General features: G+C 34.9%; 3 protein-coding genes and 1 long non-coding RNA gene across 12 annotated transcripts; 2 read left to right on the top strand and 2 right to left on the bottom strand.

Moving 5' to 3' along the window:
* The first annotated feature begins 15336 nt into the window (after nt 1–15336).
* On the top strand, nt 15337–16328 carry LOC148239656 (glutathione transferase GST 23-like). The gene is made up of 2 exons (XM_088212233.1): nt 15337–15686; nt 15767–16328. Exons 1-2 carry the CDS (start codon nt 15375–15377, stop codon nt 16130–16132), a joined length of 678 nt encoding a protein of 225 aa, XP_088068359.1. The 5' UTR covers nt 15337–15374; the 3' UTR covers nt 16133–16328.
* Nucleotides 15396–20763, bottom strand: LOC148239655 (pentatricopeptide repeat-containing protein At3g03580-like). 7 transcript variants are annotated; one of them, XM_088212230.1, is made up of 3 exons: nt 17612–20763; nt 17453–17515; nt 15396–16853 (listed from the first exon to the last, which is right to left on the bottom strand). In XM_088212230.1, exon 1 carries the CDS (start codon nt 20717–20719, stop codon nt 18044–18046), a length of 2676 nt encoding a protein of 891 aa, XP_088068356.1. In that variant the 5' UTR covers nt 20720–20763; the 3' UTR covers nt 15396–16853; nt 17453–17515; nt 17612–18043. The 7 variants fall into 7 exon arrangements, with proteins under 7 accessions (XP_088068356.1, XP_088068357.1, XP_088068353.1 ...); XM_088212231.1 differs by having other exon boundaries at nt 17738–20763; XM_088212227.1 differs by having other exon boundaries at nt 17453–20763.
* A 959-nt stretch (nt 20764–21722) lies between these two features.
* Nucleotides 21723–25995, bottom strand: LOC148239654 (uncharacterized). 3 transcript variants are annotated; one of them, XR_015816679.1, is made up of 4 exons: nt 23853–25995; nt 23303–23532; nt 22453–23158; nt 21723–22326 (listed from the first exon to the last, which is right to left on the bottom strand). It is a non-coding gene; the product is annotated as an uncharacterized LOC148239654 (long non-coding RNA). The 3 variants fall into 3 exon arrangements; XR_015816680.1 differs by lacking the exon at nt 23303–23532 and having other exon boundaries at nt 22453–23161; nt 23853–25740; XR_015816678.1 differs by lacking the exon at nt 23303–23532 and having other exon boundaries at nt 23853–25739.
* On the top strand, nt 22040–23114 carry LOC110816563 (putative glutathione S-transferase). Its single transcript, XM_088212224.1, has 2 exons — nt 22040–22351; nt 22473–23114. Exons 1-2 carry the CDS (start codon nt 22040–22042, stop codon nt 22836–22838), a joined length of 678 nt encoding a protein of 225 aa, XP_088068350.1. The 3' UTR covers nt 22839–23114.
* Nucleotides 25996–27335: the final 1340 nt, after the last annotated feature.

The following is a 27335-nucleotide window of genomic DNA, read 5'->3' as shown; positions in this document are numbered from 1 at the left end:
CTTCTTGAGTACGAACGGGAGGTATTATGATATTATCTTGATTTAGATTGGCTTTTTGAACAATGTAAGGTATGAGAACCCGATTCTGATCATTATCAAGAGCAACTGAGGGGATATCAATATATTTCTCTTCAAAGACAAGATCCTAGACTCTCTCTTTTTCCATAAACTCAAAATCCTCAAAGAACTGGGCATTTTTCATCTAAAAAATTATTTTAGTAGTTGATCATAAAACTTGTAACCCCTAAATTTTTCAGAATAACTAACAAAATAACAACTTACAGTTATGAAATCTAGTTTTTTTTCATGTGGTATATAAGGCATGTCTTCAGCTGAACCAAATGTCTCAAACTAGGCATCTTATCCTTCCAAAGCTTATAATAGGTCTTTGTAGTTGCTTTAGTTAGAATTCTATTGAGTAAATATGTTGCGGTCTTTAATGCTTCTCCCCAAAGTGATTCAAGTAAGGTAGAATGACTAATCACACTCCTCATCATATCCTTAAGTGTTTTGTTTCGTCTTTCAGCAACACCATTCATGCTAGGCGAACCTGACATAGTGTACTGTAAGATGATACTGCATTCCTATAGGAATCTAGTAAACGGTCCTGAACATTGTTCACCTTATCCGTTATATCTACCATAGTATTCATTACCACGGTCATATTTAAAAGCTTTATGTCTTTTGTTGAGTTGGTTCTTAACTTATGCCTTAAAACTTTTGAACACTTTCAGGAACTGTGATTTCTCATGAATGAGATAAAGATAGTCATATATAGAATAATCATCTATGAACGTTATGAAGTATTGTTGACAATTCCAAGAAATCATAGGGAGTGGTTTACAAATATCTGTATGAATCTTCTCCTCTCTCTAGTGGATCTTCTTAATGGCATTGTCATTCTAGAATAGCTTCTTGAGTATGAATAAGAGGTACTGCGACATTGTCTTGATTTGGATTGGCTTCTTGAACAGTGCAAGGTATGAGAACTTAATTCTGATCATTGTCAAGAGCAATTGAGAGAATATCAATATATTTCTCTTTAACGATGATGTCCCGAACTTTTTCTCCTTCCACAAACTCAACATCCTCAAATAACTGGAGATCTTTCGTTTGAAAAATTATCTTAGTAGTGGGGTCATAAAACTTGTAACCCCTGAATATTTTAGAATAGCCAACTAAATAACAACTTGCAGTTATGAAATCCAGTTTCTTTTTATGTGGCATATAACGCTTGCCTTTAACTAGACATTTCCAAATGTACAAATGTCTCAAACTAGGTGTCTTGTCTGTTCAAAGCTCATAAGAAGTCTTTGTAATTGCTTTATTTGGAACTCTGTTGAATAATGCAAAGTACGAGAACCTGATTCTGATCATCGTTAAGAGCAACTGAGGGAATATCAATATATTTTTCTTTAAAGCCAAGGTCCAGAACTCTCTCTGTAATGCCCCGAAAACCTTTGCGCTTAATTTGTAATGTGAACCCCTATTTATTCAAGTCCTAAGGCTGCTTAAACTTTTTAAATATTTCGTAATTTTAATTTTCGAATAAGTATCGTATTTTATATTTTAGTTAATTAAATAATTCTTAAAATTTTTCATTTTATATCATTATAGAAAATAATATTTTATTGTGATTTAAAAATAATTTTCAAGAAAAACGGAGAAAATGCAGAAATCTTGCAGGAAAATGCCAGTGCGAATGGTCCTGCTCCTGCGGGCACAACACGTCGCACGCGCGTGCGCGTGTGTAGTTAGCACTGGACATGCGCACAGTGCATATGTCCTGTCCTCACGGGGCATGAGGCCCAGTCTGCAAGTATGTCCCATAGCACACAGATGGGCGTAGTCCATGTGCATCCCATCGAATATTGATGGGCGCGACTCCATACTCCCTGTGTGCACGCCATCCGCACAGAAGGCCTATGTGCAGCACCCTATACGCTATAAGTCTTGCGCGCCTGCAAGCTAGGCATGCAGCGCGCAGCTGACTGGGGTAGTGTGCGGTTTCCTCGAGCAGTGTGTGTCGCCCCCTTGGGCACCGTGTTCCATCGTCGCTTGGGCGACGTGCTACCATCGTTTGGGTGGCATGCCTTCATTTTTTACCACTTAGTGCAAATTCGACGATCCCTAAATTCTATAAATATGGACCCTCCCTTCACCATTTCCTCATCATTTTCATTCTATTCTTCCATCCTCCAAGAGCTTAGAGAGAGAGAGTAGAAAAGAAGAAGAAAATGTGTAGAAAACTTCATGGTTTCGGTAAAAAAAAATAATATTTACTTTTAAACATCTTAAGGAGTATTTCTATAACAAAATTTATGAAGTTTGAATTTATGATTTGCGTTATTAAAATTTAATGTATAAACGAAGTAAATTTTACTTAATAATACATGTTTTATGATCGTATATGAACTTGTTAATTTGCATGTGATTTAAATGAATTAATGCTTGAAATCAATACTGATTTGTGATGCAACTGATGGTGAAAAAGTGATTAAGCATTAAATGGTATATAGACATGAGAAACATGTGCTCGTATTGACATGTATAATTTATAAATTATTTCATTAGACTTTTTATCTTTGAGAGATTTCTATTTCTTCCCCCATCTGGTCTGAAATGACTATTTTCCGTGGATGATAGTGTACCCTTTGACGAAAGTGATGATGCGATATAACTGCAGGAGTCACCTTTGACGAAGTACGACCGTGACCATAGTCTTACTGTAAGACCATTGTGGTTGGCATGGCCGTACTCATAAATCATGTCATAATTTAGCAAATTGCAAATGTGTTGTTAGTTTGGCAAGCCGTAAATTACTGTTATAATTGAACTAATCATTCCATATGTAGTCGAAAATTCATATTGCCATCAATAAATGAAAATCAAAATGATTTAGTGAAAAATGACACAAAAAACTGTGTATATCATGATTTGTTTGATTTTTTCTATTATCAACATAATTGATTTAATTGATATGACCTTAGCATGATGGATTTGATGTTTTTTTAATAAATAAATTATTTTTATAATTTAAGAAAAGACCCTAACGTAACTCTTGATGGTAAGTATTGATGACATAATTAATTACTTTTAAAATTTCATGATGTTATTTAAATATTGTTTTCCTTATTGAGTATATGGAACTCACCCCTTTTCATATCCCCCTCCAAATGAGGAAAATAGTGAGGAACCGATCATTGACCTACCCCTTAAAGTTTTTGAGGATTTCACGGATCCACAAACCTTTGTGAGTGCATGACATGTCTCGCACTTTAATGAGTCTTTTTACATAATGATAGAAGTCACACTTTTGTATTTTGTTGCCATCAATTATATATGCAATTAGAAATCATATAATTTGTAAGAGATTTGTAATAAATTACTCCTCTGTATTTAATTAACTACCATGGACTTGTAATCTATTTCTGTATCTAGTACCCTTATGCCTTAATTAGCATTTGAGATATCACAAATGGTATCAGAGTAGTTACGCGGACCAATCCCTTACAATTGAGGCTATAGGTAGAAAACTCTTTAGGTTATTTAGGAAATAAGTCATGTTTCAGAAACTAGACCACCAACTCGTGTCTTCCTTTTTTTTTTGTAGGAATGACACTAGGAAGACCTTCTGTAGAACGTACCGAAAGACCTGAGACTTCTACAGAAAGACCTGAGACCAAGGATCTTTTGACCAGGGCCGAGTTTACCAAACTCTTCCGAGCTATCCAGGGTCTGAGCGCAACTGTAGGACAAAACCAAGCCAACATTTGCCAACATCCTACCTTAGAATATCGACCAACCGAAAGATCTATCTCCCACAACATAGTGGAGTTTATGAAGCTTAACCCACCCTGCTTCGAAGGAGGCTCTGACCCCTTAGTAGTTGAAGTCTGGATCATGTATATATAGAAACTTTTCTCTATCTTAGACCTAATTGGTGAACAAAAAGTTCTCCTAACAACCTTTATGTTAACCAGTGAAGTCGAACACTTGTTGCGACTTAAAAAGGAAGTCCTACCTACCCCTACCACTTGCGAGGTTTTCATGGACGCATTCTTTGAAAACATTTTTCCAGTCTATGTCCGAGAGAAGAAGGAGGAGGAATTTCAGGACCTCCGTCAGGGAAACTTGATTGTTGCCCAATATGCAGCCAGATTCTTCCAGCTGTCTAGGTTTACTCCACTAATGGTCACCCCTAAAAGTCATAAAGGTATGAAGTTTCTGAAGGGCCTTCATGTCAATATCTACAATCGAGTTGCGATGATGAGATCTACAATTGAGTTACGATGATGAGACCTAACTCGTATGCGAGGTGCTAGAACATAATCAATTAGTCGAACACCATATCTCAGTTAGGCACCAACGAATTGGTCGAGTCTGTACCCAACAACAACAACACCAACTCCAATAACCTAAAAGAAGACTGTTTGACCTAGTAAACAACCACCTAAGAAATGACCTCGAGTTGCCACTCCCCTTACTCTACCTCTACCTATTGAACAACCTGCTTGACTTTCCCAACCATGCCAACATTGTAATCGCTTGCATGGTGATTAGCCATGTTGGCATTTGAATCATGCCTGCTATAGGTGCGGAAACACTCAGCACCTTATGAAGGACTGCCCTCAGTGGCCGAAAGACGTGGCCAGACCTGTAGCCCATGGTCATGTGTATCACTTGAAAAAATTCGATGCCATCCCAACTCCTATCCTTATCTAGGGTATGCTTTTTATCAATGAAATATTTGTTAGAGCTCTAATCGATATAGGTATTACCTACTCTTTTATCTCATGTGCACTTGCTTTTAAATTAGATATTAAGCCTGAACTTCTAGGTGAAGTACTAGCTGTAGAAACTCCCTCTAAGGGTTTACTAGAAGCTTACCATGTGTATAAAAATTATAAAATAAAAACTTCAGAAGTAGAATTATTAGTAAATATAATACTTTTAAATTTCTCAAGATTTGACGTCATTTTAAGAATGGATTGGTTAGAGAAATATATGGCACTTATTAATTGTGAAAGTAAAGTTGTAACATTCGATCCTCAAAACTGAAATAAAAATCTACTTTTACTATTTTCTAACTATTGAATAAACAAGAATTTGGATGTTGATCCTATTGCGTATTCCATTCCTACTGTATGCGACTTTCTGGAAGAACTACCTGGTCTATCTCCCCTACGGGAGATAGAGTTTTCTATTGATCTGCTTCCTAGAATACAACCAATCTCAAAACTTGCCTATCGCATGAGTCGTACTGAACATGTGGAATTAGAAACCAGCTCTCCAAACTTCTTAGTCAAAAATTCATCTACCCTAGTCATTTCCCTTAGGGTGCTTCGGTGTTATTCGTGAAGAAAAATAATGCTCTCTCAAACTGTGTGTAGATTATAGGGAACTCAACTGGGTAATGATAAAGGTAAGTATCATCTACCTCGTATTGATGACATTTTCGATCAGTTGCAAGGAGTTACGATTTTTTCCAAGATTAAACTCAGATCGAGATACTACCAATTACGAGTTAAAAAAGAAGATATTTCGAAGACTGCCTTTTGGTATCGGTACGGTTTGTATGAGCTCAAAGTTATGCTTTTCGAACTAACTAATGCTCATCTACTTTTATGGACCTTAAGAATAGGGTTTTTCAGCATGTACTGGATCAATACGTCATCGTATTCATTGATAATATTCTTATGTACTCTAAGAGTCAGGAAAAATATGCAGTCCATTTATCTAAAGTATTAAGGACCCTTAGTCGGAACCAACTGTATACTAAAACTCAGCAAATGCTCTTTTTAATTGGATCGAGTCTCATTCCTTGGCTATGTAATTTCGAGCGAAAGAGTTTTTATGGATCCGTCCAAAGTTAAAATAGTGATCAACTAGAACCTACTAACTAACGTAGCTGAGGTACGTAGTTTCCTTGGTTTAGCAGGTTATTACTGATGATTCATCGAAGGATTCTCTAAGATTGCTGCTCCGTTGACTTGTCTCACTAAGAAAGGTGTACCTTTTATTTGGGATTATGAATGTAGCGAAAGTTTTATAGAATTGAAGTATCGTCTCACCTAGTGTTTATCCTCCCCGATAACACTTTAAGATTTTATGTTTACTGTGATGCATCTCATATTGGTTTGGAATACATTTTGATGCAACACAGTAGGGTGATCACTTATGGATCCAGACAATTGAAGTCTCATGAGCATAACTACCCTACTCACAACTTGAAATTGACAACCATAATCTTTATCTTGAAGACATGGTGCCATTATTTGTTCGATCATATGTTTGAAATCTACATTGACCACAAAAGTTTAAAATATATCTTCTCGCATAGAGAATTAAACATGAGACAGAGATGTTGGATGGACCTCCTGAAAGATTATGACTGCAAGATCATCTACTACTTCGGTAGAAAAAATGTAGGTGTAGATGCATAAGCTGGAAGGATTCTGTTGTGTTGGCCCAAACTATGGCCTCTAGTTAGAAATTAGTTGATGTTATGCAGATACTCTGCCTCAACCACTATGGCAACAGTGTCTATCTCACCTAGATCCGAGCTTTGCCCAATCTTTTTATGAAGATTTGGGAAGCTGTCTACAGACCAAGAAATCACCCAAAATTTGAGTTAGTTTACTTCTAACAAGTTTGTTGATTTCAAACTCACAAATGATGGGTTGTGCATATTTTGGGACAGTATTTAGGTCTCTGTCACAATTAGGATGGACGTTCTCAAGGCTGTAAATGCCTCTAAACTGTCCATCCAACTCAAAAATACCAAGATGTACTGAGACTTGAAGCGTCAGTATTGGTAATCTAGAATGAAGAAGGACATTGTCAACTACGTCTCTCGATGCCTTACTTGCTAACGAGTTAAGGAGGAACACCAGAGACTCGACGATTTGTTATAGGGCCTCCCTATTCTGGAATGAAAATTGAAGTATGTAACCATAGACTTTATCACTGGCCTACCCAGGATCTGCTCCGGTTGTAATGCCATTTGGGTCATCGTTGATAGATTAACCAAGATTGTTTACTTCCTATTCATCAGAAGCACTGACTCTACTAGCAAATTAACTTGCCTGTATGTCGATGAAATTATTCGACTCCATGGCATTTTTTCATCTATTGTGTTTGACCGAGATCCTTGATTCACCTCCCATTTTTGGGATAGTTTTCAAGAAGTCCTTGGGTCTAGATTGTACTTTAGTACTGCTTATCATGCCCGGACTGATGGTCAGTCTGAACGCACTATCCAGACATTAGAAGATATATTGTGCGCTTGTGTCATCGACTTTAGTGATAATTGGTATGAATATTTTCTCCTGTGTGAATTTACTAATAATAACAGTTATCATTCCAACATCGGCATAACTCCGTATGAAGTCCTGTACGATAAGCCCTACTGTTCTCCCACTAGCTGGAGCAAAATCGGAAACCAGCATTGTTTGGGATCTAATTTCATCCATGAGACTATCGAGAAGGTTGTTATCATCTATAGGAACTTGGTCACTACCCAGAGTCACTAGAAAAGTTACTTGGATAACCATAGAACACCCTTGGAATTTTCCATTAGTGACAAAGCCTTCCTCAAGATTTTTTCCTAAAAGGGAAAAATACTATTCAAAAAAAGGGAAAGGTTGAGTCCCTGTTATGTGGGACTTTTTTGGATGGTAGAACATGTTAGATCCGTGGCGTACCATCTCACTCTACCCTAAGAGTTTATGGGTCTACATGATGTTTTCTATGTCTCTATGCTTAAAATGTACAAACCTGACCCTTTTCACATCATTCATCACGAAGCGATGTAGGTGAAAGCTAATATGACGAACGAAGAACTCCCAGCAGAAATTCTTGGTTAGACTGATAAGGTTTTGCGTAATAATAGGATCCCCATGGTGAAGGTACAGTGGCAACACCACACTCCAAAAGATGCAACGTGGGAGTTGGAGAACAAGATGAGAGAGAAGTTTCCAAACTTATTCATGACAAATTTGGGTGACCAATGTTTCTAAGATGGAGGGAATATAACACCTTGAAAACTATTGCGCTTAATTTATAATGCGAATTCCTATTTATTCAGGCTCTAAGGTTGCTTAAACTGTTTAAATATTTTGTAATTTTAATTTTCTGATAAAAATCGTATTTCGTATTTTAGTTAATTAAATAATTATTAAAATTTTTCACCTTATTTCATTGTAGAAAAAAATATTTTATTTTGATTTAAAAATAATTTTCAAGAAAAATGGAGAAAATGCGAAAATTCAACTGAAAAACGCCCACGGGAAAGGTCTGGCCCATGCGGGCACCGCATGCTGCTCGCGCAGCCAACACTGGAAGCGCGCACCGTGCGCACATCCCGTCCGTACGGTGTGCGATGCGTGGTTTGTGAGCATGTCTCATCGCACACAGACGAGCGCAATCCACGCACGTCCCATCAAGTGCAGATGGGTGTGGCTCTGTACGCCCTATGTGTGCACCGTTTGTGCAGTAGGCCTACACGCATGGGCTTGCGTGCAACGCCCTACACACTGTTGGTCTTGTGCATGGCCGACTGAGGCAGCGTGCGCCACTTTGGGTAGCGAGCCATCGACGGCTTGGGCAGCATACCACCATCGTTTGGGCAACGTGCCACCATCGTTTTGGTGGCATGCCTCTATTTTTTGCACTACCATCATGTCATGTCGTTTGTTTGTCGGTCATATCCGTCAGTTATCACATCACTTTTTTTCCTATTCATTTTCTCTCTCATAGCCAGATTTCACCACTTTGTGCAAATTCAATGATCTCTATTTTTTATAAATAGGGACCTTCTCTTAACCATTTCCTCATCACTTCCATTTTATTTTTTCTGTCTTCCAAGAGGCATAGGAAACTTTGAGATTTCGGTAAGAAATTTAATATTTACTTGTAAGCATCCTAATGAGTATTTCTAGAATAAAATTTATAAAGTTTGAATTTATGATTTAAATGATTAAATTTTAATATCTATATGAAATAAATTTTACTTGATAATGCATGTTTTATGATCGTATATGAACTTGTTAATTTATATATAATTTCAATGATTTAAAGCTTGAAATCAATACTAATATGTGACTCAACTGATGGTGAAAAAGTGATTAAGTATGAAATGATGTATAAACATGAGAAATATGTACCAGTATTGACATGCATAATTCATGAAGTATTTTATTGAGCTTTTTATCTCTGAGTACTTTCTATTTCTTTCCTCATCTAGTTTGAAAAGACATGAGAGAACCGCTCCCTGTGGATGACAGTGTATCCTCTTACGAGAGTGGTGACACGATATTACTGTAGGGGTCATATTTGAAAAAGTACAATCGTGGCAATAGTCTTACTGTAGGACCACTGTTGTTGGCACGACCGTGGTCATAAATCGTGTCATGATTTCGCAAGCCAGAAATTATTGTTATAACTAAACTGGTCATTCCATATGGGTAGTCGAAAATCTATATTGCCCTCAATAGATGAAAGTCAAAACGACTTCACAAAAAATGATATGAAAAAATGTGCACATCATGATTTGTTTGATTTTCTCTATTATCAGCATGATTGATTTTATTAATATGACCATGACATGATGGATTAATGTTTTCTTTAATAAATAAATTATTTTTATAATTTAATGAAGAACCCTTACATGACTCTTGATGGTAAGTATTGATAATATAATTAATCACTTTTAAAATCTTATGATGTTATTTAAATATTATTTTTCTTATTCGGTATATAGAACTCATCCAGTTTCATGTCTCCTTTCATATCCGGAAGATAGTGAGGAATCAATCGCTGACCTACCCCTTGAAGTATTTGAGGATCCTGTGGATCCATAAATCTTTTTGAGTACATGACTTATCTGCACTCTAATGAGTCTTTTTACATAATGATAGAAGTTTTCCTTTTTATATTTTGATATTTTGTATTTTGTTACCACTTGTACCTCAGTTATATATGTAATTGGAACTCATATTTTGTAAGAAATTTGTAGTAAATTGCTCCGCTGCATATAATTAACTATCATGCACTTGTAATCTATTTTTGTATCTGGCATCCTTATGCCTTAATTAGCATTTGGGATGTCACACTCTCTCTCCCTACAAACTCAACATCATCAAAGAACTTCGCATTTCCCGTCTTAAAAATTATTTCAGTAGTAGGATCATAAAACTTGTAACCCTTAAATCTTTCAGAATAGCCAACAAAATAACAATTTATAGTTCTAGAATCTACTTTTTTTTCATGTGGCATATAGGGCCTGCCTTTAGCTAGATATTCTCAAATATGCAAATGTTTCAAACTAGATGTCTTGTCCGTTTAAAACTCATAAGAGATCTTTATAGTTGCTTTAATTGGAACTCTGTTGAATAAATATGTTGTGGTCTTTAATACTTCTCTCCAGAGTGATTCAGCCAAGGTAGAATGATTAATCATACTCCTCACTATATTTTTAGGTGTTATGTTTCATCCTTAAGCAATACCATTCATGCTACGAACCCGACATGGTGTACTATGAGACGATACCGCATTCCTATAGGAATCTAGTAAATAGTCCTGGATGTTGTTCACCTGATCCATTTATCTAACATAGTATTCACTACAACAATCATATCTAACATACTTAATTTTTTTATTGAGTTGGTTCTTAACTTCTGTCTTAAAATTTTTAAATATATTCAGGGACTGTGATTTCTCGTGAATGAGATAAAGGTAGCCATATATAGAATAGTCATCTATAAATGTTATGAAGTATTATTGACTATTTTAAAAAACTGTAGGGAATGGTTTACAAATATCTGTATGAATCAGATCCAATACGTCCATAGCCTTGTTGGCACCCAATTTCCTCTTGTTTTTCTGTTTCCCCTTGATGCAACTAACACATCTACCAAAATCTGTAAAATCAAGCGGATTAAGAATTCTATTCGATACAAGTCTCTATATTCTCCCTTTGTAGATATGACCTAATCTATTGTACCACAATGAGGCAGAATTCTCATAGGTTAATTTACGTTTAACATATCTTATACTCACATATAAGAATTCATTATAATAAGTAATTGTATCTAGCAAATAAAGATTATCACAAGCTGATAAAGAACCAGTGCCAACCATGTTGGAATTATGATAAAGACTAAATATTCTATTTTTAAAAGAACAAGAATAACCAAATTTGTCCAATACATAAATAAAAATCAAATTTCATCTAAATGACGGTACAACATAAGTCTCTTCTAAATCTAAGTAATATTCAGTTCTTAAGAATAATCTAAATGTGTCAATTGCTTCCACCTTTAATGGTTTGCCATCGTCGACATAAATGAATCTGGCACTTTCATTTGTCTTGCAGCAATGGAGGCAACCCTGCATGGACACACTGATGTGAGTAGTGGCACTAGAATCTATCTACCATGTGTGTCTAGGTACAGATGTTAAATTAACCTTAGAACAAATGAAGTTAAGAAGCATACATTTCCTTGCGTGCCACATATGATAGTTGATGCATTACTTCTTTTAATGACCTAGAGCTTTATAGAAGGAACAAACATTGTCATTTTGTTGTTTTTGTTGTTTCTTCTGTTATACTGGAACCACAATATTTTTACCTGCTTTCTTTTTCTTATTCTTCTTATCCTTTGAGACCGTAGCTGGATGAGCACTCTCTGTCTTCTCATACTTTAACTTTTTCTTCTCCTAAACACAGTATGAGATGAGATCATTGAGAGTCCAAAATTCCTTCTGGCAGTTGTACCTCACCTTGAAATGATTAAAGTATGGAGGAAGAGATATCAAAACAAAGTACACTAGTAATTCTTCTGATAAATCCAGTCTAAGTGCTTTAAGCTTAGCATGTATGTGAGACATTTCAATTATGTACTCTCTTATGTTTCCTTCCCTCTTATATCTCATCAAAACAAGATTCGCCAAAAGTATACAAGCTTCGGTCTTATAACTCCTAGTTAAACGTTACTCGATGGACGTAAAAAAATCTTTAGCTGAATTGATCGCATCAGATATAGTGCCGCTAGAAACTTCTGGAATTAACTGTTGCATTACCAACAAACTCATACAGTTTGATCGATCTCATCTTTCAAACGCCCTATTTTCCTCAAGGGTACTGTTAGGAGTAAGTGGAGCGGGTGGATCGGCCCGTAAAGCTCAATCCAGATCTATAACTCCAAGAACAATCTGAACATTATTTTTTCATATTTTGAAGTTTGTGTCATTCAATATTAGAATGAAATTAACATTCAAAGTGATACTTCCAGTAAAAAAGGAAGCTGAACAGAGAACATACAATCAGTCAATCAATACTTATATTAAACCTTAAACCATAAACAATAATAATGAATTTAAATATAAAAAAATCTCATCTCAAGATATTATACACTCCATTAACACTCTATCTTTAGATAGAGTATTAACTTGTAAGTAATATCTTGTAATAATAATTAAATACTGACAGTAAGAACACACACCAAATAATAAATCTTCTTTTGATCTGATTTATGGTTCACATGCACACAAAAAAACTTAATAACTATCATGTATTTCTTACTTTCAATTAGAATGCAATTATATTAAATATTAAACTTTCTTTGGGTCGATTAACATTCACATAAAATACACCATACAACCGTTTATATTCTAAAATAAATCAACTTATACAAAAGAGGTCACTTTGGTGACATGTTGTATAAATTGATTCATTTTAAAATGCATATATATATACAAATATCTAAATCCAAATTTATACTGAATTTATTCTGTATAAGGAAGAAAAGAATGCACCTATAGGGAGGCTAATCGGCCTCCCGTCGCGGCAGTGAAGTCGTGTCATGCATCGTGATCGACAAGTCACACCGGTGAAACAGCGACGACCTTCTGGTCGCGGCGTGTAGAGAAGAAGCGGTGACCGTGGTCGCCGCATAAAGGAAGAAAAAGAAGAAAGAAAAGAAAAAAAAAACAATTTTTTTAAACATTTCTTTTCTGATTTGTTTTTTTGGGTCGTGGGCCCAAATAGACTAAAGAACTATTTGTTTCTTTTTTTGGGACGTGACTGTGGCCCACAACGAACAAAAAAAAATAAGAAAGAAAGAGGAGGGGAGGGGAGGCTCATATGTGAGTGGACCTAAACCCCATATGAACTCTGATACCACTTGTTAGAATTAATTAAACATAATCTGAAAAAAAAAACTATAAATAAATTTCGTACTGAATCAAAAAGAATAAACACGGAAGCATACCTGAATTCATAATGAAAAAAATCTGGATGTCCTGCGGTAGATCTTCTAAATTAGCAAGTAGCTTTTTAAGTTTTCATACTCTTTATTTCTAGTGATGAGATATCAAAATAAAATAAAAATTATACGTGTAATTTGAGTATCATAACCACCTATTTATAGGCAAACCCTGTCTTAAATTTTTTATATTCTTAATTTGACCCATCATAAGTTAAAAATTACAAATTTGGTCTCCACACATAAAATAAAGCTCATACTTTAATTTGATGGATTAAGGTCCAATATATCTTTAACTGTATCGGATCACTTCTAACTAGATCCAATTAATCTGATAGTCTTATTATGCATAGTGATTTACGCATATAAGCCCATATAGTAAATTTAAAACCAAGAATATACAGATGTATTTTTTATTTGGAACGTTATTGTTTAAGTTTTTTGAGTTATTAGTTAAGCATGCGTGTAGGGTTAATTAGGGTTTGTTTTTGTACCCTTTTATTTTGAGTAATACAAAAAGCTAATTATGATATTTATCCAATTGTCTAAATTTAAATGTTGTTGCTGTTTCATTATTTAAATATAATAGTAAACCAATCATCATATAAATCGGCCTTCTCTTGGAATTGGCTTTTGCGTCTTGGTGAATTAGGAGTTCTCAGTCTCACTTCGTCAATATTGAATCTCATATCTCCCATTACTTTACTAAGCGTTGTAAGCTCTCCACTTGGCTTAATGGATTTGGTTTCGTTCCTTCATGAATTTTTAAGTCCGACACAAACTTTTTTTAACTTCATCAATCCATTCTTGAATATAAGCTTAAAAGACTTCCGCTCTCCTTTAATCTTTAAATTTTATTTATTAGACTTACGGAAGTTAGCATGTGATAAATAACTAAATAAAATTTATTTATATTTTTAATTTACAATAATAATTAACTTAAAATTATAATATGAAAAATTGACTAAAAATGACAAAATTATTGTATTTAATTTTTTTTTTTATCTCATACATACATATATATATACATTTTGATTCTTATTCTACATAATTATAATTTAAACCAAACTCGACATAAATCTTTTGTGGAATTGTTAGTTGACCTCTTATTTCCATATCATTGAAGTTAGATTTCATGTTCATCTAGATTAATTAGTATGTCACCGATTAATTTTAAAATTATTTTAATTCTCTCGAGTTAAAATTCAATTATATTATTAAAAAAATAGAAATTAAATAAATAAACATTAACATTATTCATGCTTCTCATAACTCTCAGTCTCTAAATTGATGATCTTACAGCATGCCTCTTAAAAATATTCAGGCAAGTCCTTGCAAATTAGACAATAGCCTCTAATTGCAGAAAAATTTTGAAACAAAAAAGATTGAAGAGAAGCATGAGAATGAAGGGATGTATGAATACATACATATATATATATATATAGTTTATCTCTGTCAACAAGAATTTGTTGTGTCTATTTCAAAGATTAAAATTTTCTTTTCTTTCTCTTACTATAGAAAGTTTAGATGGGTAATAAACCATGATAATTATCTTTAATAAAAAAAATTAGTAACTTTATATCTTTTACCGTAATCATAATAACTTACCACAACAAAATTTAATTTAGTCACTACATTTCTACCGCCGGAATAATAAACTAAATTATGAATTTATAAATTAACATGACCGATTCATAGTAGATCCAAAGAATGACAAATTTTATATTATCATAATTTTCAAATGAAATAGTAATATTTAAACTACAATATAGATAATATATTTGCACTAATTTGTTTATTTTGTAATAATCTCATTGTAACCTTAAAAGTCAAACATAAAATTATAATCATATCATATATTACACACACATTACTTCAGCACTGACGTTACAATTTTAATTATATCTTAATTTGGCATGAGACTTTTGACTGGTAGACAATGATAGATCCATGATGCCGCCCATATGAGCTCCACCTGGCACTCTCAATCTTCCCCCCGGAGATTTCGCAGCTTTCATTATTTATATATATATATACACACATACACGCACATGTACATGTATAGCAATTCTGGGAAGGAGATATACATATGCAAGGCAGTGAAGTATGGGGGAAGAAGTGAAGCTGTTGCAGAAATGGTCAAGCCCATTTAGTTTAAGAGTGGTGTGGGCATTGAAACTCAAAGGCATAGAGTATGAAACAATAGAAGAAGATCTCTCCAACAAAAGTCCTCTTCTTCTTCAATCAAATCCTGTTTACAAGAAGATCCCTGTCCTCATTCACAACGGCAAACCACTGTGTGAATCACTTGTCATCATCGAGTACATTGACGAGACATGGAAGCAGTATCCTTTGCTGCCACAAGATCCTCATGACAGAGCCAAGGCACGCTTCTGGGCAACATTTGGGGATGATAAGGTACACGAACAAGGCTTTACTTCGATCAAATATATGTGTATATACCTCGTATGTATTTACCTGTACATTGATTCCATCAGGTGCTGGCAAGAATGTGGTCTTCATTTACAAGCCAAGGTCCAGAGCAAGAGGAAGCTCTGGCTGCAGCCACTGAAAACTTGAACTTCTTAGAAGAAGAGCTGCAAGGAAAGAAATTTTTCGGTGGAGACAAGATTGGGTTTGTGGATCTTGCATTGGGTTGGCTTACTAACATGCTCGGTGCTATGGAAGAGGTAAACGGAATCAAAATTGTTGATGAGCAGAGATTTCCTCGGTTATCAGGTTGGTTGCAAGACTTTTCAGGTGTTCCAATTATTAAAGAAAACTTCCCACCTCATGATAAATTAGTCACCAGGTTCCGCATCTTCCGGGAGAAATTCATCTCAGCTGCAGCTGCATCCAAATGATTCACACTCTCAATTGTTTCAGTGCAAATGCTTGTACTACTATATGCATTATGAAATAAGCAAGCATTAAGAGTGAATAGAAGGATATGTTTTCTAAACTAATATGATATTGTAATATTTTAGCGAAATAAGATAACAATATTTAGCCTTCTCAGGCCAATTATATCCATTAATTTAATTGAGTGATGCCTATTAATTTGTTGTCTTATTTAAACCCCAAGTTTCTTTTTTCTTCTATATAAATAAATGAAAGTAGATGGAACATTAAACAGACACCTAATATAGTAAAATTCCGGAGACAAGTGAGATTTGCATATGAGTATATATGCAACTGAGAAAACTCCACATAACAACTATTCCTTTGAATAATCTATATTCGAAGGAAATTGTTTTCTCCTTTGTTTCTTTCTTCCTTTCTTCAATAAGCAGCACGTGAAAAGGAAATATTCACAATAAAACAGCCTTTTTTTCTCTTTGTTAGTTTCAATCAAAACAATAATTCTGCAGACTCACATCCAAGAAGCAGCTATCTTAGGGGCACAAATATATACACACTCATAATAAGAATATTATAAGCAATAGTTAAGACATAAATTGAAGTAACATATGAGCATGCATAGGAATATGGTATTTAACCAGGAGATCTGCAGCACAGGTTAAGCGAATTATCTCCAGCTTTCTTTCTCCAAGTTAAGGTCTCCATACTGCTGTCAAAAGCCACCTTCAATCAACAAGTATTAAAAAAACATCAACAAACTTATAATAAATTCATCCTGAATGAGAATCAATGGACCTGGCACATTAAAAAAAAATTACACAGCTTCAATCTTTTTTAAGATATCTGTAATTAGATTTGTCTAGTACGAGAGAACTGAAGTGAACAGGAACATTTGCATCAACTCCATTATCTTTTAGGTTCCTAGGACAAAATTATCCCAATTGATCATTGCATCAGCTATAAACTTCACAACCATAGTGCAGAACACTTTAATGCCAGAATGCAGGACCAACCAATCTAAGAAATTTTCTTTTCAACCTATTAAGTTTGCTTTCCTTTTCCACACGTTGAGAAGCTTATAAATTGAGAATACAGAACTATCATGAGAACAGTAATGCAGTCAGCTAGCGTATAGGTGCAGTCCAGGACTTGTGGTAACTTCCAGCCTAGAACAAGATTCATCTACAAAAGTTGTTCTTTAATATCTCTATGGTGCATCTTTTCCTCATTGACATTACTACACAATGGAACTGAGTGTCTTGTTGCTCATGAGCCAAATCTTGAGATTAAACCTAAGACAATGTGCAAAGAATTCAATCCACCTGCTACTCTTAATTACTAGGAGTTGTCTAGTTGATCATGAGACGTTAAGCTGCCCCGACAGTCTGCAAACAAATAAACCCTCAATGTTTTAAACATCAATTCATGAACACACAGAGTGTGCTTAAATAAATTATTGTTACCAGGCAAAGTATTAATACCACAAGATTTTAATCACTATTGTCATGCATGATATTGGTATCACGTATTTCGCATGGAACTCGTCGTCTAAAGTTCCACAATGTTCTTGCAATTTCATTATGAAGAGATGAACAAACCAAAATCACCTTAAAGAGCATTATCTCTTCCTTCTGTACTTAGCTGAGGGATAATCACAATCAGTCCCTTCCTGACAGCTCCATCAGACTACCGAACTAAGTTTGTCAGCAAGATTTACAGTTGGTTCAATTGCTGAAGTAATTCCTTCAAGAGTTTCTATATTTAACAGCCATGCCTTGACATGCTAGGATTCAATCTTTTTCTGGTATCCGTTGTTTGATCCCTAAACAAGCAAAACCCTTCAATAATTAAATCTTTTTCTGGTCTGCTTGTTCCCCCCACCATAAGCAATATGCTAAGATGACAAGAACTCATCACCAGCGATCTCCACAACTACAGGTTCCATCCTTGAATAAATGAAAACGATTTGCATCTCTCATTAATATTTCTCTCTGCACAATCTTTGATATGTATTTGGTCACAGTGTGACAATCCCCACAAACACGTAGGTTCTTCATTACCTGCAAAGGACTCCCTGGTTCTGTATTTAACAAGGCAAATGCTATGGCAAGTCTTTCACTGTGCTCACAGAGCATGTCTCTCTTCTCATCCTCTTCAACATCATGCGGAACATTGCGCTGATCAGTAATATAACCTTCCTTAGCCATCAAATCAGCAAGTATTGCTAGTAACCGTTTAACCTCTCCAAACTGTCCAAATGACCAATCTCCAGCCCCGAAAACATACATTCTTTGTCGAACTTCTACCCAGCTGCATCCTAGATCTTTGTTGAGGCCTCTAGCTTTGATGGACTTCCGAATCATTCTCACTCGGTCCCACTTCCCCAGCGCTGCATATACATTTGATACTAAGACAGAATACCCAGTGTCATCTGAATTCAATTCAATAATCCGCTCAGATATACGTTCCGCAATCTCTGTGTCTCCACTTGGTCGACAAGCACTCAGTAAAGTTCCCCATATACTCACATCTGGCTTCAAAGGCATTGCCAGGATAAACTTCTCTGCTTTCGCTATCAACCCAGATCGAGATAGAAGGTCAACTACACAAGCATAGTGTTCAAGCTGAGGCTCAATATTGTAATAATCTTTCATCCTATCGAAGTAAGCCAAACCCTCTTCCACCAAACCTGAATGGCTACAAGCATAGATGAGGGCAACAAAGGCTACATGATCAGGAACAACACCAGCTGACTCCATTTCCAAGAAAGCTTCCAAAGCTTTCTTGCCAAGACCATGCATCCCATGTGCTGAGATCAGTGTAGTCCATGTCACAACATCTCTCGATTTCATGCACTTAAATACTAGGATGGAGTTTCTTAAACTGCCACATCTAGAGTACATTTCAATCAGTGCATTTCCAACTGGCACATATGACTCAAAGTCTAACCTTAAAATACAGCCATGGATCTCTTTACCTTGCCGTTTGGCAGCAAGCAATGAACACAAAGGCAAGATGGCTAACATAGTACCCATATCTGGCATCATTTGCACAGTTCTCATTTGATCAATTATTCGGGAACCTAATTGAAAATCCCCAGAGTAAACACATGCACCAAGAATGGTGTTCCACGATATTATATCCCGAGTTTTCATGTTGTCAAACACTTTTAGTGAATCACTCATCTCTCCACATTTAGCATACATGTCAACCAAAGCATTACTGGCAACAAGGTCTGTATCAACTCCCAATTTAGTAATGTCAGCGTGGATTTCTTTCCCTAGATTTAGTGCTGCTAACTGAGCAGATAGTGAAAGAAGCATCACGTAAGTAACAGAATCAGGTTTCACATCTATCTTCATCATCTTAAAAAGTCTTAACCCTTCTTCAAATTTACCACTTTTATTATAGCCCCTGATCAATGAATTCCAAGACACGGAATCCCTCTGTTCCATTCCCAAAAATACTTCATGTGCTGCTAATAGGTCACCACACTTTCCATACATATCAATAAGAATATTGCCTGCAGTAATGTCGCATCCATACCCGATTCTCACCATTAAGTCATGGGCAAATTTGCCCAGCTCCAAGTCCCTTAGATGGCCACAAGCACGGATAACAGATGTAATTGTCAACAAATCAGGTGTAAATCTATTCACCATTTCTACAAAAAACTTAGTTGATTCTTCAAACAGATTGAATTGAATTAACCCACAAATAACAGTGTTCCAACTAACAGTGTCTCTAACTACCATCTCATAAAAAATCCTTCTTGCATCCATTAATCTATCAAACTTGAAGTACATGGAAAGAAGTCCGTTGCCTACTACAACATCCTCATTGATCCCAATCTTCATAGCTAGGCCATGAACAACTTCCCCTTCTTTCACAGCTACCAGGCCTCCACAAGCAGGCAGAACACTAGAAACAGTGAAAAAATCGGGTACCAGTCCAACAAGTATTGACCAATGATAAATTTCCAGAGCTTCCTCCCAATATCTATTTGAACTATAGCCAGAAATCAAGCTATTCCATGACACATTATCCCTTTGAGGCATTTCCTCAAACACCCTGCGAGCTTTACCCAAGTAACCAAACCTTGCGTACATGTCAACCAAAGCATTGCCAATATACAAATCTGTTTGGAAACCCATCTTGGAAATATGTTCATGCACAAACTTCCCCATCCCATAATCTAACAATCCAGCACATGCATTGATCACCGACGGGAATGTGAACTTATCAGGCACAAGTTCCATCCTTTGCATTCTGGTATAAAAATCAAGTGCTGTAGAGTATAATCCGTTTTGGGTAAGCGCTCTAATGATTGAGTTCCATTGATAGATGTTGGTGGTTGGAGAAACTCGGTGAAATACCGAGAGAGAAGAAGTGGGGTCTTTGAGCTGAGCATATTTGCTAATGAGTTTGCCGGAGAAGAAGGAAGATTGGTCGAGTCCTGAAGCAATTATCAAAGCATGGATTTTGTGGACGTCTTTGGAGCTTGATGCAGAAGATAAAGCATTTGAAATTGAAGAAAAGATTACTTCTTGAGCGCGTCCATTTAAACTGCAAAGCTTTGCAGTTTTCATGAGAAGCAGAGCCTGGGACGTAACGTAAGCAAAAATAATATTTGTAGAAGATACAAAATTAATAAGAAATTTTAAAATAAGTTTGAAACTATATATTAGTATTTAAAAAAATATTAAAACATAAATTAATAAATATATTTATTAAACATATTATTAACAAGTCATATATTCGAATTGGGATAAATGCTTCAAAAAAAAATTTACTATTTTAAAATATTTAAATCAATTTTTATAATAATTTTTGTGTTGGAACAAAATTAGTATATTGACTTATTTAAAATGTTATAAAACGTTTTAGTCATTTTGTCATTCAAAATACTTAACTAATACAATAATTAATTACATTTACGTGGTAATATCATACCGTTAATCATATAACACTAATTGAAAAAAATTTCAAAACTAAATTTTTTGTTTCAATAGAAAATTACTACGAGTGTGGATCTCAACATTTTAAAATAGTACATAAAGTTTTAAAAAATTTATTCTGATTCAAATATATAACTTGTTAATGATATGTTTAATGAATATATTTATTAATTTTATGTTTTTTAATTTATTAATTAATATTTTTTAAAAATACTAATATATAGTTTCACATTTATACTTTTATATGTATAATTTATTTATTAATTAATAGAAAACTATTTTTAATATTTTATTTTAATTTATCAAAAACTAAAAATAAATTATACTTTTATTTTTTTGGATTTGATCATGCTTTATAAAAGAAATAAAATAATATGTTATAAGAAAAATAATCAATAATGGCATTATTAATAAGTTCATCAAATTATACAATACAAATAAAATAATAAAAAATTTGTATTTTCATTCATTAGTTTATTGTGTAATCAATAATATAATAAATTTACAATTAAAATATTTGTCTTTTAAAAAAATTATGAATTTAAATCTTATTGAGAATATAAAATTTATTATTTTATAATATATTATTAATTGATAATAATTAATTTATAATATTTAATTTAATAAATCTGCATTTTCTTTAATTAAAAAAAGTTTATTGTATAATATTCTCCTTGTATCATTAACACCAATCATAAGATCCATTCATATCATTATATACTAAAACATTACCTAAGCACTTACGTTAGAATTCTATCCTCTCTTATCCTTTCTATGAGAGTTTTCACTAATACATGAAGATAGATCCAAGAGACCGGCCATGTCAGTAGAGCTAAGCAGATGTGTCCAAATGCTGCAAATATCCCCTGGCCCTCTTTTGTGCATATATATATATATATACATATACAGTAATTCTGTGAAGGAGATGTATATGGGAGGCAGTGCTTAAACATGGCGGAAGAAGTGAAGCTCTTGAGGACATGGTCAAGCCCATTTGGTTTAAGGGCGGTGTGGGCACTGAAACTCAAAGGCATAGAGTATGAAACAATAGAAGAAGATCTCTCCAACAAAAGTCCTCTTCTTCTTCAATCAAATCCTGTTTACAAGAAGATCCCTGTCCTCATTCACAATGGCAAACCACTGTGTGAATCACTTGTCATCATCGAGTACATTGACGAGACATGGAAGCAGTATCCTCTGCTGCCCCAAGATCCTCATGACAGAGCAAAGGCACGCTTCTGGGCAAAATTTGGAGAGGATAAGGTACACAAACAATGCTTTAGTTTGATCACTTCTATTGTAGAAAGCTGGTGCAGCATGGGAACTAATATATATATATGTATATATGTATATCTGTGATGTACCTGTCCATTTATTTGATCAGGTGCTGACAACAATATGGTCTTCATTTTCACGCCAAGGCCCAGAGCTAGAGGAAGCTCTGGCTGCAGTCGCTGAAAACTTGAGCTTCTTAGAAGAAGAGCTGCAAGGAAAGAAATTCTTCTGTGGAGACAAGATTGGGTTTGTGGATCTTGCATTGGGTTGGCTTGCTTACTTGCTCCCTGTTTATGAAGAGATAACCAGCATCAAAACTGTCGATGAGCAGAGATTTCCTCGGTTATCACGTTGGTTGCAAGAGTTTTCAGGAACTCCAGTTATTAAAGAAAGCTTCCCACCTCATGATAAATTAATAACCAAGTTCCGCATCCTCCAGGAGAATCTCATCTCGGCTGCAGCTGCATCCAAATGATTCAATCTCTCAACTGTTCCAATGCAAATGCTTGTCCTACTGCAAGCATTCTCAAAATAAGCAAGCATAAAGAGTGAACAGATCTCCAATCTATTTGTTTCTTATTTGAACTCCAGATTTCATTTTTTTACAGAAATAAATGAGACAATATGGAACCCTAAACAGACCTAAAACAGTAAAATTCCAGAGTCAAGTGAGATTCATGTGTTGCTTATATACGGCACGTGGGAAAATCTGATACAACAACTATATAGAAGGGATATTGTTTTCTTCTTCCTTCCTTTTTTTCTTTCTTTCTTTCTTTCCTTCTTTCTTTCTTTCTGCTATAAGGAATGCATGAAAAGGAAAAGCACCTATGTTAGAGGCACAAACACATACACATAATAAGAATAGGGTAAGCAATAGTTAAGACACAAAAAATAGAATACGAGCAGGCAAAGGGATATGGTATTTATCAGCTGTACCAGTAAAACTTGACTTATCCCCAGTCTTCTTCCCCAAGGTTAAAGTCTAGATACTGCTGTCAAAAGCCACCTTCAATCAACAAGATTCATTAACAAGATTTTTGGCAACTTCCGGCTTAGGACAAGATTTATCTAGAGAAGCTATTTTTTAATATCTCTATCAAGCATCTTTTCCTCATTACCGGGAAAGAGTGTCTTGTTGCTCATAAGCCAAAGTCTTGAGATTAAACCTAAGACAACATACAAAGAATTTAATCCACTGGCTAAGCTTAATTACCAGGAATAGTCTAGTTGATCATGAGACATTAAGCTGCACAGATGGCCTGCAAACATATAAACCCTGAATGTCCCGTATGTAGCTTTCACACACAGATAAATTGCTGACACTTAAATTACTGTTACCAGGTACATTGTTACTATCACAAGAGTTGTGTCATTATTATCAGGCATGACATTGATATCACATAATTTGTATTAACTTATCACATGTTCCAGAACTTTTGTGCAATTTCAGTAGAAAAGATTAAAGACATAAAGGAACCAAAATCACCTTCAAAGAGCATAATCTGTTCCTTCTGTCTGTAAGTGAGGAACAAGTGCAACCAGTCCCTTCCTGACAGCTTCATCAGACTACCAAACTGACTTTATCACCAAGCTACAGTTGGTTCAATTGCTAAAGTAGTTCCTTTAAGAGTTTCTACATTTAAGAGAGCCATGCCATGATATGCTAGGATCCAATCCTTTTCCAGTGTCCATCTTTTGATCCATGTACAAGCAAATCATTCAACAATTAAATCATGAAACTTCAGAAGTTGCAATAAATAATGTGATTGTTCCCCACAATAACCAATATGCTCATAGTGAAAAGAAATCATCACCAGCGATCTCCATGACTATAGTTCCAACCTTAACTGGATCAAAACTATTGTGTATCTCATAAATGTTTCTCTCCACCAATTTTTTACATGAATTTGGTCACAGTATGAGATTCCCCACAAACACCAGGTTATTGATCGCCTGCAAAGGGCTTCCTGGTTCTGTATTTAACAAGGCAAATATCATGGTAAGTTTTTGTCACGAAGCGTCTCTCTTCTCATTGTCTTCAACAGTGAGTTGAACATGTTATAGATCAGTAACATAACCTTCCTAGCCATAAAATCAGCAAGTATCGCCAGTAATTGTTTAACCTCTTCAATCTGGCCAAAGGACAAATTACCCGCCTCAGAAATATACATTCTTTGTTGGACTTCTACCCAGCTGCATCCTAGATCTCTGTTTGAGATCTCTAGCCTTCATGGATTTCCTTATCATTCTCTCTTGGTTCCACTTCTCCAGAGCTGCATATACATTTGATCTAAGACAGAGTACCCAGTGTCATCTGAATCAAGTAAACAATCTGCTCAGATACACGTTCTGCAGTCTCTTTGTCTACTTGCTTGGCAAGCACTCGGTAAAGTCACCCATATACTAACATCTGGTTTCAAAGGCATTGCCAGGATAAGCTCCTCTACTTTTGCTATCGACCCAAACCGAGGTAGACGGTGAAAATCTATTCCCTTTACAAAAGTCTTAGCTGATTTTCCAAACACATTGAATGAATTAACCCACATAGTGTTCCAACTAACAGAGTCTCTGACTACCATTTACCAAAAATTCTTATGACTTTTCGAGCATTGATTTATCCTAAAGATTTCATTTCACGAAACAGTGAAAAGATCCGGTACCAGCCCAACAAGTCTTGACCAATGATAAATTCCCAGAGCTTCCTCCTATAGCCAGAAATCAAACTATTCCATGACACATTATCCCTTTGAGGCATTTCCCCAAACATATTGCGAGCTTTAGCCAATTAACCAATCCCGCACACACATAATTCGAAACACTGCCAATATACAAATCTGATTGGATACCCATCTTTGAAAATATGTTCATGCACAAGCTTACCCATCTCATAATCTAACAACCCGGCACATGCATTGATCACCGACCGGGAATGTGAACTTATCAGGCACAAGTTCCATTTTTTGCATTCTGGTACAAAAATCAAGAGCTGTAGAGAATGACCCGTTTTGGGTAAGTGCTCTAAGGATTGAGTGCTCCATGATAGACGTTGGTGGTTGGAGAAACTCGGTGAAATACTGAGAGAAAGAAGAAGCGGGATCTTTGAGCTGAGCATATTTGCTAATGAGTTTGCCGGAGAAGAAGACAGATTGGTCAAGTCCTGAAACAATTACTAGTACATTGATTTTATGGACGTTTTGGAGCTTGATGCAGAAGATAAAGCATTTGAGATTGAAGAAAAGATGAGTTGTTGAGCACGTTCATGTGTAATGGAAAGACTTTGGGATCTTGTGAAAATAAATTTTAGAAAAGTAATTTAAGTTATAATAATGTGTTATTATTTTTATTAATTATGATATAGAAATAATAAGAAATTTTAAAAATAAAATTATTTATTAAAGTGAAGATCTATTTTAATTTTTTTTTCTTTCCTTCTCTCAATTTTTTTCAAAAGAAATGGCTCAAGAACCTATAAAAATAAAAATTAATTGGTTGTTAATTTAAAAATTAATTTTGAAATGATAATGTTTTTCCCTTAATTTATATCAGAACGAAAACATTCTCGTCTTATAATTTATAAAATCTCTTACTTTTTTTTCGTTCTCAACCGTTACAAGACATATATACATTGAATTAACTCTAGTTTTAAGTTTGTTTATTTCGTAACCATGCTCTTACTTTTTTTTCGTTCTCAACCGTTACAAGACATATATACATTGAATTAACTCTAGTTTTAAGTTTTTATAAATCGTAACCAAATCGTTCATATATTTTTTTTAGTTCTCTTAATTAAAGAAGACTTTGTTTAAAAAAAATTACATGAGAATAAAATCAAGCAACCAATTTAACAAAAATAATAATTTAGAGACCAGCTGAAAAATTTCTGAAATGCAAATAACTTGCAAACACACTTCTAAATAGAGTACAAACAAACATGTATAGAAATATATCCAAACAAATTAAACTCTTTTATTTAAATATGTAACCCTGATGTTCGTCTCCTATGCCCTAATACAGTCAGTAGGCTTAAAAGACACAGTTTGAGCTCCTGTGTCATATCCAACCAAGAAGTTCATCTGTGCAAAGCTCCCATAAATTGCAAAACCACTTTGGTGAGCTCCAAAAGAAAAACATAATGTTTTTTTGCTCATTTTAACAAATGTATTCATGGGTCCTAATTTTATATCAGCATCTTTAAAATGCATTGTCAAAACGGGCACTGTTTTAACTTGGGATCAAAACACAGACTAAGAGACCCAATTAGATATGTAACGGCCTCGAAAATTTAAATGAAGATGTATGTATTAAAAATTTTAAATGCGGAAGCGAAATAAAAATTCAGATTAACATCTCTTACACAATAATCATAAACGTATTCAACGTATGAAAGAATAAGCTAATTAAAAGAAATACTCGAAATAAAAACTATAAATAGAATTATAAAATCTTTAGGCGTCTAACTCGCCGTCTTCCTACGAAACGGGTTCAAGAACCACGTCTTCCTGATCTGAAATGGCTAAATAAGGAATGAGCTACACTAGCCCAGTAAAGACATCACACTATCTCACTCCCACAAAAGTAAATGTTGGTAGAAAACAAAAACGACCAATAGAGCATAATTTATAATAAACTTATTTATTAATGATAAAAACTTTTACTGTCCACTTACCTCGGTGAGATTCGTGAAAATAACATATGAAAATAATAACATTATAACCATCATAAAATCATATACACTTTGTAACATAACACATGTTATACTTTTATACTTCAAAAATTAGACAACAAATTTCCTCTTTTACCAGCCTACTAGTATCCATGGAGATCCAGATGGGGTCCCCGCTACACGTGAACCATTAACATTAATAACCTGATTCTACGGTCATCCCCATACCCCATCCGGTATGGGCACCAAAACCATAAACCTCAATACCCCGTCCGGTATGAGGGTGAAACGGGTCATCCCCATACC

The sequence above is a fragment of the Carica papaya genome, unplaced genomic scaffold (assembly GCF_054855325.1).
Source record: "Carica papaya isolate Zhongbai unplaced genomic scaffold, ASM5485532v1 h2tg000040l, whole genome shotgun sequence".
NCBI classification, from domain to species: domain Eukaryota; kingdom Viridiplantae; phylum Streptophyta; class Magnoliopsida; order Brassicales; family Caricaceae; genus Carica; species Carica papaya.
Note: the sequence above shows the minus strand (reverse complement) of the source record. Positions and strands in the feature narration are given on the sequence as shown.